We start from the raw sequence: 17,479 nt of genomic DNA on the forward strand, positions 1-17,479 counted from the left end.
TTCCCCTCTAACAAAAACAAATGCTTTTATGCAGAAAAAAATATATTCATTAATGCAGAATAAAGCAGATTATCATCACTGAAGTAATATATTTAACAAACCTGAACAATAAAACACATCAAAAGTTAGGAACTTTGAAATTATACAAACATGTAAACTATATGGTATAACTTTTCTTACCAGCAGCACACATTGGGCAGCATCTCCCATCTATCTCATATTCAGCATCAGCACATCGACACCAGCAAAAATCATAGTGAAGTGGAACAATAACAGTAAAGAGAACAATAATCCTTACAGTGATCATGTCACATAAATGTCAGTGGAGTCTCGTCAGCTAATATGAGCTTTGAGGAAACACTTCCTCAGCTTGCTGTGCCATTAGTTGAATCATCTGACGGATGCCTTTACAGCAGATAACAGAATCGGGGGTTTTGTTGAAAACTGAGAGTCAGGAAGACAGCAGTTCAAAAATCAGATCTTGTGCAGGTTGTGTTTCCACAAGCATCTTGCAGATATTTCCATTCTTTGTCAAACTGAAAAAAAGAAAGAGAGAAGAAGAAAAGAATCAGCTCACGTTGAACTTTTTTTGGGTTATTCTTCAAGTAAAACGGCACTTTTGCCTTAAGAATATTAAGGAAATAAATCTCTGAAAACACGTTTCATATTCTCATTAGTTTACTTAATCGTCTGCTGTGGACCTGCATCAATGTTGCGAATTAGCTCAAAGGGGAAATATTAATAATTATTCATAACTCATTATGATTATTAATTATGATAATTATGAATATTTGAATCAGTTAATCAGATTAACTTGATGTAGCTACATTAAAATTACAATCAGTCAATCAATCAGTCAATCAGTCCATTCTGTGAACATTCAGTATTGATTATTAATTCATTCTTAGAGAAGGGTATCTTTCATGGCCACAGAAAAATAATTCTTTCTCAGCATTTACAGCTCTTAGAGCTTGATCGAAATCATTTAAGAGACAACTATGAGCAGACAGGAAGTCAGAACCAAATATGTATTGTGCATTTTATTAACTAAATCACAAACACATACATACACACAAATCACATGTACATGGTAAAATGAGAAATGAAATACCCCCCCACCCCCCCAAAAAAACCAAGTCTTCCAAAGGAAAATTTACGATCCTTTAAGCTCTAGCAGGATATTAGCATAAGACATTGGATTGGATGTTTGAGAGAAGAACCTTCTTATAATACTAATGTGTCACAGAGTTCGCAACATGTAGTTGGAGTTCAAACATGATACCCATGTGATTTTAGTTAACCACAGTAGTATGCAACACTGAAACATTAATATCAAAATAGTTCAAAAGAGAGAAGTAATACATAAGCCAAACCCTTTAAAAGGAAAATCATGAGATGGGAAAATTGGATACATGTTTAAACATTTCTCACGTGGTTATCTACAGAATAGATTAAAAGGGTTTATTCTCAACAAGAATTAAATCAGAGTCACATGTCTCTGCAAACATTTTCCTTAAAACATCAAAAATATTTCCACCACAGCGTCTTTTCCACTAAATAAATCAAATAAACTGTTCAGTAGCATTTTGTGATGGAAATGATGGTTGCAAAATTTACATTTTTGTATTTACAGTATTTTTGGGAATAAAATAGATGACTCTGTTTTAGGTACAGTAAATGCAGAGGGAATGTAGTCATTAAAAAAATCACTTTTTTACATAATAAATACTAATTTGGAATAAATAAACATATTAATTCATATTTTATTATCATGGGTTTTCATATTGAAAGTGTAAATTAAGTAAATCACATCATTTTTTTTTTTTTATAAAACTGCACATAAAAAGCAAAAAAAGCATTTTAGTAGAGATTAAACCCTGAAAACAAGTGGGAGGAGCAAAAGCAGGAAATAAGGCAAAAATTCTTTCACATTAGAGCTTCAGTCAAAATGTGAATGAAACTTAGAAATAACACGTATAGATCAAATCGACTAAAAGATAAACGGAGACATTTATATAAATTGGTCAGTTGTCGACTGCCTTTAAAATACGGACAACAAAAGCCTGTTGTGTGCCGTGATTATTTAGTAGGTAGTTTAGCTGCAGGTTTTCCTTTTTAATAAAACACTAAAACTACTTACCAGCTGATAGGCTATAGAGTCATTTCACGTCTGTTTCTCTCTCAAAACACTGGTCAGTGGTCACAGCGAAAAATCGGGAGCTGACAGCAGAAAGTTGCAGCATTGACATCCGACATCTTTCCTGACATGTGTGTGTGGAGACAAACCCGTGTTACGAGGTTCTGAGATGGTTTCAGTTGAGCATACATGAATATTAATGAGTTTCCTGGACATGAGAATTTTAGTTCTCGCTCTTTGTTTCTCAGCAGGTTTAATGGACTATTTAAAACAAATAGTTTCACCGCGAACTTAAACTACAATTGTTTGTCTTTTCTTAACACTTTATAGTGTTTTTTATTAGTTTTGTGCAGTCGTTCTCTGACTGTATGATTGAGGGATTCACTTCGTGTAATGTTTGGATAAAGCACAGCAAATTTAGTCGCATCAATTTCATTTCTTTGTGCTTTTCCTTTGTACCTTGCGATGCTTTAAACTGTGTATTTTAGGCTATTAGTTGTTATCAAATATATCACTTCCCGTAACAGCTGAAATAAACCTTTTGTACATATTATGTACATTGTGTAGGCTACATAGTATTTTTGTAACCTGTGGTTAATGGTGTGGTGATCCATATGATGCGTTCATTTACGAGCCAGACTATTCAACATCCTCCATGTTCTCTAGTTGGGAACAGACTGGTTGTATAAGTCATACAGTGCTAAAAATTGTTGCTGAAATTTCATATTTTTTATGTTTCCAATAAAAAATATTTAAATTTTTTAATACAATTTTATAATTTAAAATCATCACAATAAGGTTCAAGGTTTGGTCATTTGTCGACTGCCTTAAAAATACGCACAACAAAAGCCTGTTGTGTGCCGTGATTATTTAGTAGGTAGTTTAGCTGCAGGTTTTCCTTTTTAATGAACACTAAAACTACTTACCAGCTGATAGGCTATAGAGTCATTTCACGTCTGTTTCTCTCTCAAAACACTGGTCAGTGGTCACAGCGAAAAATCGGGAGCTGACAGCAGAAAGTTGCAGCATTGACAGCCGACATCTTTCCTGACATGTGTGTGTGGAGACAAACCCGTGTTACGAGGTTCTGAGATGGTTTCAGTTGAGCATACATGAATATTAATGAGTTTCCTGGACATGAGAATTTTAGTTCTCGCTCTTTGTTTCTCAGCAGGTTTAATGGATCATTTAAAACAAATAGTTTCACCGCGAACTTAAACTTTAATTGTTTGTCTTTTCTTAACACTTTATAGTGTTTTTTATTAGTTTTGTGCAGTCGTCTCTGACTGTATGATTGAGGGATTCACTTCGTGTAATGTTTGGATAAAGCACAGCAAACTAGTCGCATCAATTTCATTTCTTTGTGCTTTTCCTTTGTACCTTGCGATGCTTTAAACTGTGTATTTTATTAGTTGTTATAATTTGCTGAATAACAGCTGAAATAAACCTGTAAATGTATTTGTGGACAGTATTTTTTGTAACCTGTGGTTAATGGTGCGGTGATCCATATAATGCGTTAATTTACGAGCCAGACTATTCAACATCCTCCATGTTCTCTAGTTGGGAACCAAAAAAAATATTTAACATTTTCTAACAAAATATAACAATAAAGTTCAAGATTTTATTTGCACAGTGAACCCAAAAATCTCTGAACATCTGAATGATTACAGCTACACTGATTTGCAATAGAAGAGCAAATATAGAATATTCTTAAATATATGAATTACCATTTACCATATGAAACTACCATTTAATTATTATTTGTAATAATTTAATTATTATTTACCATTTAATTATTATATTATTATTTATTGCTATGCTCTTCTGTGACCTTACCTTATGAAGCTTTAAAACTGTGTCATCCCTCTGGCAATGACTGAAATAATCTCTACAACCACACCAGTGCTGATGCTGTTAACATTAACAATTTGAGAACAAAGTATAACAATAATAATAATTTGCACGGTTTGATGTGATCCGAGCTAAGTGATGGTTAGATATCACCATTGGCAGAGCAATTTATTATAATTGCTTTTTTTCTTAGTTGGTCAAAGCAAAAGTGGCAGACATGTTACTTACTTGTTCAGATGACATTTTCTGGTGAAAATTCTTATTTTGGTCATACTTAAAGACTACAATCTGTGATTCTGAAGTACAGTATCCACTGTACTGACAGCCACACATTCGTCTCCAAACATTAGATTCATCCGAGGCAGAGAGGTGAATGAACACAGATGTTTATTTAAACAGAGGCAGGAACACAGGTAATGGAGAATGCAGGAGAGTAGATGAAGGGAGCATTGGAGAAGAAACCCGCTGCAATCCTCTGCCGCACCGGTGAATGTTGCTGGTTGGGCCATGGGACTGACAGAGGCAGCTGAAGAAGAAGCGGCGGGTACTGGGTGTAGGAGTGCGAGGCGAACGGCGTGCAGGAGATCAGCGGGGACCGTAGGTGCAGTGCTTGTGGCAGGCTGTGAGAGTGAGGATCGCACTGCGTCGACCAGTGTGGCGAACTGGTGGCAATCCCCGCCTGTGTCCGAGATGCTGTGCATGAGGTCTGGTCTTCTGTCAGGACACAGACGGAGGCAGAGGGGTGAGTGAACACAGATGTTTATTTAAACAGAGGCACGAACACAGGTAATGGAGAATGCAGGAGAGTAGATGAACAAGCACTTTCAAACAGTCACTTAGCTGAATATAATTAGAGTTCTGTCTTGCAGGTTGGGAGGACAACGTGGAGCTGACGACTGGAGATGGAAGACGAGAGGAGGGAGGCACAAGAAGACGCTGGTAAGTAGCTGGTGAGTAGTCCATGAGTCTGACGAGACCAGACACTGAGTGCAGGGAGTGAGAGTCTTTTAAAGTGTCACTGGTGATGAGGTGCAGGTGATCAGAACTCAGGGGATTGTGAACGAGTGGGTGGAGCGTGAAGATCTGGTGACAATGTGTTGTAATTGGAGGGTGCAGGCTGTGACTCTACGAGCTCCACGTAGCTGTTCCAAAGCCGCCGGGACCAGAGGAAGGGGATAGCTGAATTTGACCGTCTGGGAGTTCAGATGACGGTAATGAATGCACGGCCTCAAGCCTCCGTCCTTCTTGGCCACGAAGAAGCAGCTTGAAGTGGCAGGGGACGTCGAGGGTCTGATGAAACGTTGCTTAAGGGCCTCCTGGACATACTCCTCAATGGCCTTCTGTTCCGGGATGGACAATGGGTAAACCCTACCCTTGCCCCAGGCAGCAGGTCGATGGCGCAGTCCCATGGCCGGTGAGGTGGTAGTTGTGTTGCCAACCGCTTGCTGAACACATCCTGGAACGCTCAGTATTCAGGAGGGATTTCCACTTTGAGGTCAGTTTCTGGACTTTCAATAGAGGTGGAGTGGACAGGAAGGACGTTGGAATCAGAGGAAGATGGTTGAAGGTTCGAAGATGATTTTCTGATAGGAGTCAAACAGTCTTTAAAACATTTTTCACTCCATTTGAGGATCTCACCCGTGTTCCACTGGATGTGCGGTTTGTGCCAAGGGCGTCCCTGGATGATGTCTGTGGTGGAGCCTTCCAGCACCATGAAGGTGATTTCCTCAGAGTGAAGACAGCCGATGCGGAGCGTCAGTGTGGGGGAGAAATGCCGAATGTGTCCACGGCCCAGCGGTTTTCCCTGTATGGTTTGAACACGGAGATCCTGTTGGCAGCGCTTGCGACGCACATTTAATTTCTGGAGAATCTGGTTGCTGATGAAGTTCCCTGCGGAGCTGGAGTCGATGAGGGCTTGCGCTGAAACACAAACATGAGAATTAAGGAGATGCACAGGCGTTCTTGTGAGAGGTGCAATGCGCGCGGATCCTCTCCCCCACAGTACAGACAGAGATATTGCAGGATTCTTCTCTGACGCTCCGCACGGGTCAGGCGATAAGAATCAACATGCATAGCTTCTGGTGCTGGAAGGGCGACAGATTGTGTGGCGGGCAGAGGATTGGCAGCGGGTGTGAGAAGCGCACATGCTGAGTAGCGCTGGGCTATGCGGATAGTTTTTTGGATTACGTTTTCCAAGCCCATGGTATCATCATACACGACCATTAATTGCTTCACATGAGGATTCAAACCATAGCGGAAGGTGGTTATCAGGGCGGTTTCATTCCATCCACTTGTGGCTGCCAGGGTGTGAAAACGGAGGGCATACATACTCACAGATTCATCGTTTTGGCGTAGGTTGAAAATTTGGTCGTTCCCGGAAGTGAGCGAAGGAGTTGATGGAGGCTGTCACGGGAGCTTTAGACTCCCAGAGGGGTTGAGCCCAATGTAGCGCTCGTCCGGTCAGGAGAGAGATGACGAACACCACCCAAGATCGTTCGGTGGTGAACAGCTGAGACTGGGCTTCCAGGTAGAGGGAGCATTGGAGAAGAAACCCGCTGCAATCCTCTGCCGCACCGGTGAATGTTGCTGGTCGGGCCATGGGACTGACAGAGGCAGCTGAAGAAGAAGCGGCGGGTGCTGGGTGTAGGAGTGCGAGGCGAACGGCGTGCAGGAGATCAGCGGGGACCGTAGGTGCAGTGCTTGTGGCAGGCTGTGAGAGTGAGGATCGCACTGCGTCGACCAGTGTGGTGAACGGGTCCGCAGTGCAATCCCCGCCTGTGTCCGAGATGCTGTGCATGAGGTCTGGTCTTCTGTCAGGACACAGACGGAGGCAGAGGGGTGAGTGAACACAGATGTTTATTTAAACAGAGGCACGAACACAGGTAATGGAGAATGCAGGAGAGTAGATGAACAAGCACTTTCAAACAGTCACTTAGCTGAATATAATTAGAGTTCTGTCTTGCAGGTTGGGAGGACAACGTGGAGCTGACGACTGGAGATGGAAGACGAGAGGAGGGAGGCACAAGAAGACGCTGGTAAGTAGCTGGTGAGTAGTGCATGAGTCTGACGAGACCAGACACTGAGTGCAGGGAGTGAGAGTCTTTTAAAGTGTCACTGGTGATGAGGTGCAGGTGATCAGAACTCAGGGGATTGTGAACGAGTGGGTGGAGCGTGAAGATCTGGTGACGATGTGTTGTAATTGGAGGGTGCAGGCTGTGACTCCGTGATAGTAGCCTCCTAGGAGTGTCAGCAACTGAGCATCCCTTGATGTAGCGGGAGACATCCTGAGACATAGAGGGCCACCAGTAGTGTTGCCGCAGGAGCGAGAGGGTACGTGAACTGCCTGGGTGTCCAGAGCCTGGAGAGGTGTGAGCTAAGTCCACGAGGGGCTGACGGTGGACTGGTGGACTGTAAAGAAGCCCCTCAGGACGTCCCGGTGGAGCTGGGTTGGAGCGGTTAGCTTGGGAAATGCGTTGATTGATGGACCACAGGATAGGGCTGACGATCATGGCTGAAGGGAGGATAGGCTTAGGGTCAGGATTGTCTGGATCAAGTTGATATAGCCGGGATAAGGCATCGGCTTTGCAGTTCTTAGTTCCAGGGTGGTAGGAGACCGTGAAGTTGAATCTAGTGAAGAAGAGGGCCCAGCGGGCTTGGCGAGGATTCAGCTGTTTGGTGTCACACAGATATTCCAGGTTATGATGATCGGTGATCACGTCAAACTGATGTTGTTTCGCTCCCTCCAGCCAGTGTCTCCACTTTTCTAAGGCTAACTTGATGGCGAGGAGCTTTCAGTTCCCGATGTCATAATTTTGCTCCACCGGGGATAGCTTCTTGGAGAAGAAGGCACATGGATGGAGTCGTGGTGGGTCACCCTGCCGCTGTGATAGCACCGCCCCGACCCCGGTGGAGGATGCGTCAACCTCAACGACGAATGGAAGATCAGGGTTCGGATGGACCAGGATCGGAGCGGTGAGGAAGGCCTCTTGGAGCTGGTGGAAGGATTCTCGGGCAGATAGAGTCCAGGACAGAGACTTGGGCCGGCCTTTGAGGAGCGAGGAGGGAGCGACGAGAGGAGGGAGGCACAAGAAGATGCTGGTAAGTAGCGGGTGAGTAGTCCATGAGTCTGACGAGACCAGACACTGAGTGCAGGGAGTGAGAGTCTTTTAAAGTGTCACTGGTGATGAGGTGCAGGTGATCAGAACAGGGATTGTGAACGAGTGGGTGGAGCGTGAAGATCTGGTGATGATGTGTTGTAATTGGAGGGTGCAGGCTGTGACTCCGTGACAATAAGTAAAATGACATGACATTTTTCTTGTTTTCTAGGAAAAACAAGTTAAGTTTTTGCTTAAAACAAGCAAAATTATCTGCCGATGGGGTAAGAAAAATAATCTTCTTTCTGTTTGAAATCTTGTTTCTGTCCCAAAGAGAAACAAGATTATTTTCCTTACCCCACTGGCAGATAATTTAACTTGTTTTAAGAAAAAACTCACTTAATTTTTTATTTTTTCCCCCCCAGAAAACAAGAGAAAATATCTTATGTAATTTTATTTATCTAAAAGCATCTGGATTTAAGAATTTTTTAGATATTTGGACTGGAAACAAGACAAAAATACTAAATAAGAAAAGCAATTTTTGCAGTGAAACTTTTTGAATATTAGCAAAAAGGTTGTCGATTCATTAATTGATAAGCTATTTCCTCACAAAAGCTGTTATATCCATGATATCCATTAAAAAATGGCCTCTTGTCTCCTTCCCTGCACGCTACGCTTTTTTTTGGCTAAAGATTGCAGGCTTGCCTTCCAGTGGCTTTGGTTAAAACCCCAGACCCTCTTCATCTCCCCAGTAATAAGTCAATGACTGTTTCCCAGTATTCTTGTCTGTTCTTGTGAAACGTCATCAGTAGCTGCTCAAGAACTGTTCACATCTAGCCAAGTACAGTTCAAATCCCCGGATGTAGTTTTGCTCCGCCCCTCTTATAGAGGATGCATCGAGAGGTGACTTGTGCGGACAGCCAGGTATCCCAGAATGCATCTCGCACCTACCAGCAGGAAGCGAAAATCTGATTAATTTTAACTTGACGTTTTCTGAGTTATGATGCTAGACAGGTAATGAACATAATCTAGCTAACATTTATCATTTATTTACGGCTGAAATGTTGCAGGGATATGTACCAAGCAAAGTATTTAAATAACAAGTAATGTCTGAAAGATATCAGCTCTGCTGCTGTTCATAAATACAATGAGGACGTTGTCACGTCACCGGAAATAGAGTCATCAGTGTCAGTGAGTCAGGGTCCTTTACTGTCCTTACCAGTGCCTGAATTTATGAACACGATATACTGATTCACGAGCTCGGGAGCTGATTGAGACGAACCCTTTTTCTTGACTCACTGAACCTGGGTCAAATGAGTGGGATTGCGTGAACTTAAAAAATGGGATAGACCTGGGATAAATTTCACATGTCATAGCAAAGGGTCTGACTCTGATATTTATATTTGTGTCAATGTGATATTTCAATTTCTTTCTTTCTTTTTTTTTTTGTTAAATTGCAATGTTATCACAAATCTGGGTTTATCTTTGTCACTTGTTATGAGGTTTGGAGTCCAGATTCATTTAAAGCATTTTATCTTAAGCTTGCAGCAAAACAAAATGTAATAAAATAAAAAGGTCTGAATACTTCCTAAATTCACTGTAAATATCTCTTCTTTTTTTCCTTCAAGCCACAATATTTAATCTCCACATCAGTATATAATTTAATAAAATTTATAAGCTAGTTCATGCACAGCTTTTCTTATCGTCTCACAGACAGATGAAAACAGAGAATCACAACATGGCATTACAACACCTATAAACCAGTCACAGACGGATTGAAATCAAAAACTTTAGGCATCTTAAAATACATACACAATTTTGTTTAAAACAATTGTCTGCCGGTGTTAAAAGCATATAAAAGAACAGTTTGTATGGGGTCATGCTTTTCAAACAATAAATAGTTTTTTTTTTTGACAATCAATAAGACCAAGTAGGGTTGAATTATAAAACAATAATAAACCTTACGAGAAACAGAAACTCTCGAGGTCAGAACTGTTAGACAGGGTTTGAGCAACTGCTATAAAGATTCATTTTGACTTTGCTGATGATTAAAGTTGATATCAATGTTTGTACACCCATTTGCAAACTGAATATACTCTCTTAATTATAATATATATATATTTGTCAATGGCCATCTATTCAACAGCAATAGCTTTATAGCAGTGTTTTTACTTGATTCACAAGAAATTTATTTAGACTCAAACATGTTCAGAGTTCAGCCCAAAATAGTCAAAAGCAAAACCACCAGTTTTGTGAGTTAGTTTGAAGGTTTTCCAATACATGAGGCACATTTTGGGCAGATCTTAGAGTCGGTGGTGAGAACTGAAACTGAAATGAATTAAAGCATTCAAATGCTTCTGCTCACCTCACAAGTGTGGCATTAATGGTTAAATATACACTGACTTGACATGCTTTACCATGTTACAGTGGGTGTGTGAGGTTTATCATTTTATAGTTAGTTTCGACATAAAAAACAATGGCTAACCAATAATGTGTCAGTCCAACATAGTCTGTTCAAGTATATTTACTTTTTCTTTTCAAGCTACTAATTTTAAACCCAAATAAATATAGCCTAGGTGAATATATCCTGTTAAATAAGTGCATGTCAGTTGCTAAAACTGGGACAAAATGAGACATTCTGTTGTTTTGAAATGACAGTGAAATTTACAAAAGTCTAACTGTGCACAGATCTGCAAATTAAAGCATGTTAGTAATCTAAGTGCATTAAACCATCATGGTTGTGCATATATTACATCTGAAACGACACCTTTTGTACATTGCAGCAGCGGTCGAATGCTATAAAGATACAGATCAAATATGTCATTTAATAACAGAGGATTTTTGAAATCAAGCAGATCAGATCTACATGTATATGGACTTTAGAGTTGGACTCAATGAAATAATAAATAAAGGATATTGAGGAGAAGCTGATTGTCATGACTGCAATAATGGGCTGTGGGAACCAGAATATTCCCATTCATATCAATAACTGCGTTATCAGGGAGAAGTAATAAACTGAATGGTATTCATAAATGTGACCCGGACATGTTTTCATTGGAGTCTAGATTCAGGGATCCAGAGACTGTCCTGATATCAGCTGTTACATTCGATCAAGGATCGCGTCTTCCATGGGAAAGGATCGTTCAATGCTGTAGATATTGTCCTCATAAGTAATAAAAAAAATTGAATTGAGAGAATTTGGAGGTTTAAAATGTCATCTTGGATTGTATCCATTGGAATCATCTTGAAGTGCTCAAATGTTTTTAAATTATGGTTTAAAAAAAGAAAGGCATTTTTCAGGCAAATGTCTTTGGAACTCAAAGTCCCATAATGCATCTTTCTGTGAACTACAACACAATATTTCTAGGGTAACGGTCACATACTGAAAGGCTTTCACTGTTGCAGCTCCTCTTGAGGTAGAGCTTGTTGGTCGGTTCAATATAATGTGATATATTTGAGTCACTGTGAGAGTGAGGGATGATGGGAGTTGCATGACTTCAGTCTCACACAGTCGGGCCTGTCATTTGGCTGTTGTAGTCTGCAGTCTCCATTTTAAGGATATATGGGATGATACTGTCGATCGGTACATTGCCAATAAGGCCGGTGAAAAACAGCTCCTCAGTTATATTGGAACTCATCGACCGCAGCGCTGGTAAACGCAACAGGATTCGGGCCAACCTGCCACATCAATCAGCAATTAATGAGAGCACATTAACAAATCAGCCAATTAACAAACACCTAAAGCTCCCTGAGATGATATGAGAGACCAGATATAATAAGTTCTCATGCTATTCTTCATCCACTATCATTTTATTAGCAAAATATCTCACCTCTCACTGGTGTGTTCAGGTCACACTCAATCACCCTCATGCTTTGACTCAGGACAGCAATGGACTACAAGCACGGAGCGTTCTTTAGAACTCCTCGGCTAAATTCAATTCGACCATCAGCTTTTACACTTTCGTGCAAAAAAAAAAAAAAAAAAGCATCAACAATTGAAGATTTATTGTGCACTTTAGTTAGATTCATTGAATAAAATGTGAGTCTTCACAAGTGTGCTGAAATCATTGATCTTGTGCTGCACTGACTGACAGCTGCTGAGATTATAAAGAAAGTGCAGTGCTCACTTTCTGTCTGATTGTTTTTCATGAGATTTTGTGAGTACTTCATACTTCACCTAGACAAAATGTATTTTTAAACCTAGTGATTTTATAATGTTTAATATTTATTTAAAACCGAAACTGAGTGAAAAACTATTGCAGGAAATGGCTAATATGAGCCAATAAATGCTACTCTGCCGCCATCTGCTGGTTATAGTGGTAATTAATGTCTTTTTTATTTTTAAATAAGTGTTTTCTATCAAATGTTGGATTTCCTACATCTTGAAACGTTTGGTTTTACAAAGAGGGACAATCTCAGAAGGATGAACAAATAATGTTCGTGGTCATCACATTAAAAACACCATTTGAAGTGCTGGAAAAATGTTGCATGTGCGTGTCTAATTACACATTTATATATTGGTTTACAGTCCACACTACAAACAGCATCTTCAAAAAGCTCAGTTTTCACAGGACAAAAATGGCATCTCAGTGTGGATAAAAGGTCAAAACAGATTATTGCAGACGCAACCTAAATGAAATACAACCTTGGTTCTGTTAAAAGTAAATGAGGTATGTTGTCATTAACCACATTAAAAAATTACAAAACAAATAGAAAATAATGATTACACTGTTCCAAATTATTATGCAAGTTACATATCAGTAGGATTTCAGTACAATAAACATTCAGATTTTACTTTTTCAAAGAAAGTGTTTGTTTGTTTTATTTTCCATATCTTTTAGATAACTGGTATCAATCTCAGACAGGTTTGTTGAGTAGTTTGCCAGGTGAAACCCTACTTAAAGATGTTGTTCCACATTATTAAGCAAGTCACAGTTCTCATGCAATATGGGGAGGAAGAAAGATCTTTCTGAAGATGAAAAGCATGAAATGGTGCAATGTTGTGCAAAAGGCATGAAAACAACTAATATTGTGTGAAAACTGAATGGAGATTATTGAATTATCATAAGATTTGTGAGTGATTTAGAGCACAGCAGAACGCAGTCAGATAAAGGCTTATTAAGGAAAGTTTCTGTCAAACAAGTTAATTGTATTAAAAGGGCAGCTATAAAAAAAGCCAGTGTTGAGCAGCAAACATGTATTTGAAGCTGCTGGTGTCTCTGGAGTCTCAAGAAGCTCTCTATGCAGGCTGGCAGTTGTGCGTAAAGATGCATTTTAGCCACCACTAACCAAACCTCACAAAGAGAAACATTTACAGTGGGTTTAGAAATACATGAAGACTCGTTTTTAAATAGTTTTATTCACCGACGAATGCCGGACTACAATGGATGGTCCAGATGGATGGATTTCTGGATGGTTGGTGAGTGGCCACCACGTTCCAACAAGACTGCGACGTCAGCAGGGAGCTAGCGGGTGATGATTTGGGCTGGAATATTGGGAAGTGAGATGGAAGGTCCCTTTAGGGTCTCTGAGGGTATTAAAATGACTTTTGCAAGATGTGTGGAGTTCATAAATGGCCATTTTCAGCTATGGTATAAAAAGGAGGATAGTGCCTTCTGAAATACAATGCACTATACACTATCCCATGCTGCAAAAAAACACCACAGCAATAAAACTGTTTGAAAATGTATTTCTAAACCCACTGTAAATGTTTCTCTTTGTGAGGTTTGGTTTGGAGTGGCTGAAATGCATCTTTACGCACAACTGCCAGCCTGCATGGAGAGGATCTCAACACTCCAGAGACTCCAGCAGCTTCAAATACCTGTTTGTGTAGTAATCTTGAAAAGAAGTAAAATAAAGATGAATAAAGAAAAAAATAAAGAAGAGTGCTACAGTGATGGCTTCCTTGATGGCGTATTTACTCTGAATGAATAATGAAAGCATATGCATATTAAGCTCAGTACATTACAGCATCAACACATGTCACTTTTTCACAGTAATGACTGAATAATTACTTCCAACACTGTCCATCACAATAGAAAAATTAAGAAAATATGATCAACAGGCTATTTAACAAAATCTCTCTATACAGTTCACATGCTCTAGTCCTAAAAAGACATTTGTGCCATTTACAACTGACACAGTGACACTAAAATCTCATGTTTTTGCAAAAAGAATAGGATTTTAGGAAATGTACACATAAGCACCAAACATATATAACATATTAGTTAATATTTTACTCTTAACAATGAAATAAAATAACTAAATTGACGATACAACAATCCAGCTGGGATATTAACCACATGCACATTTTTAAACGCTGTTCAATCCCTTGTATCTGATGTATTTAGTCAGTTAGCATGTCCATAAAACTCAAGATATTGGAGCAAAAATGCCCCTTATTGAGTTTTTGTCTCATATTTATCATATGAGTTAAGCAGTATCACAAAAGTAACGGATTTCAGTATTACACGAGTGCTGTTTTTGTCCCAAATATAATGAATGCAAATGCAATAGGCTACTGATTTTATACAACAGTTCAGTAAGTTTATATTGTGTTATTTTAGACAAAATAGTGTCTGTTTTGTTCAATTTTGCCAATGAAACTATAAAGACAAAGCAGAACTGTTCATCTCCACGCAACACACAGCAGTGTTTCATTTCTGAATCTGCGTTTTGAATGTAACAGAAGTGATTCAGCGGATCATTCATAAAAGACTTGAAGCGGCGCTACACGCAGACCGACAGAGGCTTACAGTGATAATGATAGGTTACGCTTACCAATTTCTTGTTATCCACATGGACATCGATGTCCTCATTTTAAACACTGTTTTTCATTTTCTTTTTTACGTTTTCTGTTCTGCGCCCCAGACCGCTTCACTCCTCTGTCCATTTTGGACATGTGACTGTCCGTATAACAGAGCAACAGCTCTTGTTAAAATGAGCAGTTGATATCACTTGATATAATAAAATATATATATTTTTACTAATTTAAAATGCTAAACAAACATTATTTTTCAACAAACATAATTTTTAAATTTATTTTAAACGTTTTATTCGAAAAGCTTTTCAAAGAAGTTTGGCACAATTTTATGCACTGCATACCCCATTTTTGCGCCATTGCAATAAAGACACATAAAAGATTAATTAAGATAAACGTAATGCATAACTCAGGCACAATAGGGTTAAATTACCTAAATGTGCAAGTTTAAGATAACCCATAAATCTGAAACAACATCATGAACTTTTATACACTCAAGTAACATCGATATGCTGACCATTTATCACATATAGCGGCTATCGCGCTAATCGCGAGGCACCCATGCTAACGATGTGCTCAGGCATGCTAAACTCATGACACACTATCAGTATAGTAAAACGAACAGCTTTCAACACACTTAAATCATCAGTAACGCATTACACAGTTTTTATATTCACATAAAAGTGTGTTTTGTACATCTTGTTTTGCAATTACCTGAAAAGAAGTACAATAAATATGAATAAAGAAAAATAAAAGAAGAGCGCTACAGTAATTGCTTCCTTGATATTTACTCTGAATGAAGCGCGTCACTGGCGCGCCACCTACTGAAGCGTGCGATGGCGTCATGACGCAGGTATGCCAAATGAAAATAATTAATTTAATAAATGCACATAACACTTTTGTTGAACGTAAGGCACAAATAGTAAATTAAACACTATTTAGCAATATTAGAAAAATAACAGTTAACAATTTTATAATGGATTCAAAGAAAATGTACCACATAAACAACTTGTATGTTTTGCATTGATTTCTCACAATCAAACCACAGAAGATTAAAATATTATTAAATAAATCACAACTGAAATCTAATATTATGTCAGTGAAGTTTCTCATCATGTACAAGAGCTGATTAACTGTGTGTGTATATGATTTACTACACTTACCCATACTGACTGTTTCATTGAAATCATTTCCTGTTCCCTTTTAACAAAAAACAAATAAACATACATTTTGTTATTTAAAAGCAATAAAAGAAATGTATTTTATGTTTTTCTCTTTAATGTGAAAAAGAAATATACCTGAAATATACCTCATTATACCTGTATTCCTGCATGAACAGAAGGAAGACAAAATAGTGATTTAATCATTAGTATATTCCTCACTGCATCACCATCCTAAATATATAGTGTATATGAGTGACTGTCAAAAAGTATTCCAGCTCCATGACTGTATAATTTTTTTTTTATTTTGGCTGAATTTTGCATAGAAAAACGAATTATATGAAAAACAACTATATATCTCAAAACATTCTGAACAAATTGAATAAAGCTTACCTGTACCAGATCGTTTCTTCCTTCGAATATGTACAATTGTAAAACTTACTACTGCAATTATTATTATTATTAAAGTAACTATAACAATAGCAATGTGTGCAGTAGTGGTGTTTCCACATTCACTGTCAGATGATTGTGTTCCTGGAGATGTTTCAGTAAGTCCCAGTGCTTCACATCTGTGAATAATATCCAGGATCAGATGAAAAATGATGACCAACAGCACACACCAACAGTATAAGTGAACACTTACTGTGTGTGAGGTAAACAGGATGAAAAAGAGCCGTTTGAATATGTGTCGACTTCACAATCTGCACATACTGTATCTGTGGAGGGAGTTCCTGTAAAGACAATGACATATAGTTACAGAAAAGATATTGTTAAAAAAAAAAAAAAAAACCTCTGTTTCCTAAACTAACTAATGCAGCACAGATAACAATAAACAGCATATTTATATAATTGTATCATTTACCTGCTTGTTTGATATATTGTCCAGGGCTGCATTCAGAGTGTTTCACAGCAAATCTACAGCTATCTTTATTTCGTTCAGTGCAGTAGAATTGTTCCAGTGGCTCACAAACAGTATCTGACGACCGAGTACAGGCTTTTTTCACTCTTATCCCTCGGCCTAAGATAGAAATGAGTCAACAGAAAACATTTTACACAAGTTACTGTTAGGAACAACAACCACAGAGCAACTAGCATCTCTTCAGATGCTAAATCACCTGCATTAAAAGATCAAACAGATTCAGATGAATAAAATCTATAACAACATCTTAATTTCCAGATGAACAAAAGGTGAAACACTCACTAGCATCACACACAGTACAATCAAAGCATTTTGTGTAGCTGCTGGGTTCATCAATGTGAGTGAAATCAGGGCATGGAGCACAAGTTGTGCTGGTATCTTCTGTGCAGGGCCAATAAACACGATTTCCTAAAAAGCAGCACATAAAAGTTATTTAATTTCAACAGAAACCACTTTAGCAATGTGATGCAAAATGCACTGTCATGATATACTGACTTTATAATTTAATTTTTTTCCCCTCTAACCAAACAAATGTTTTTATGCAGAAAAAAATATATT

The 17,479-nt window shown here is 38.7% G+C and overlaps 2 protein-coding genes and 1 long non-coding RNA gene across 15 annotated transcripts in view; 1 reads left to right on the forward strand and 2 right to left on the reverse strand.

Moving 5' to 3' along the window:
- LOC127517906 (tumor necrosis factor receptor superfamily member 14-like) overlaps window positions 1-17,479 on the reverse strand; it is a 63,106-nt gene that overhangs the window by 41,391 nt on the left and 4,236 nt on the right. For 2 of the 9 annotated variants that reach the window (XM_051904105.1, XM_051904106.1), the window contains 6 exons: window positions 17,204-17,329; window positions 16,865-17,020; window positions 16,646-16,733; window positions 16,396-16,571; window positions 16,162-16,169; window positions 13,980-16,042 (listed from right to left, as the gene is read on the reverse strand). In XM_051904105.1, the coding sequence (XP_051760065.1) occupies window positions 15,770-16,042; window positions 16,162-16,169; window positions 16,396-16,571; window positions 16,646-16,733; window positions 16,865-17,020; window positions 17,204-17,329 (827 nt within the window). In that variant the 3' untranslated portion in view covers window positions 13,980-15,769. Of the gene's footprint in view, window positions 1-180; window positions 537-2,140; window positions 2,262-3,063; window positions 3,185-13,979; window positions 16,043-16,140; window positions 16,170-16,395; window positions 16,572-16,645; window positions 16,734-16,864; window positions 17,021-17,203; window positions 17,330-17,479 lie in introns of those variants that run through there. The other 7 variants (XM_051904112.1, XM_051904111.1, XM_051904107.1 and 4 more) reach the window with 6 other exon arrangements.
- LOC127517909 (uncharacterized) overlaps window positions 1-17,479 on the forward strand; it is a 41,384-nt gene that overhangs the window by 14,051 nt on the left and 9,854 nt on the right. The gene's annotated exons all lie outside the window — the stretch shown is intronic.
- nr2c2 (nuclear receptor subfamily 2, group C, member 2) overlaps window positions 9,719-17,479 on the reverse strand; it is a 45,385-nt gene continuing 37,624 nt past the window's right edge. For all 5 annotated transcript variants that reach the window (XM_051904090.1, XM_051904086.1, XM_051904089.1 and 2 more), the window contains one exon: window positions 9,719-11,760. In XM_051904090.1, the coding sequence (XP_051760050.1) occupies window positions 11,586-11,760 (175 nt within the window). In that variant the 3' untranslated portion in view covers window positions 9,719-11,585. The remainder of the gene's footprint in view (window positions 11,761-17,479) is intronic.

The sequence above is a fragment of the Ctenopharyngodon idella genome, chromosome 8 (assembly GCF_019924925.1).
Source record: "Ctenopharyngodon idella isolate HZGC_01 chromosome 8, HZGC01, whole genome shotgun sequence".
NCBI lineage: Eukaryota > Metazoa > Chordata > Actinopteri > Cypriniformes > Xenocyprididae > Ctenopharyngodon > Ctenopharyngodon idella.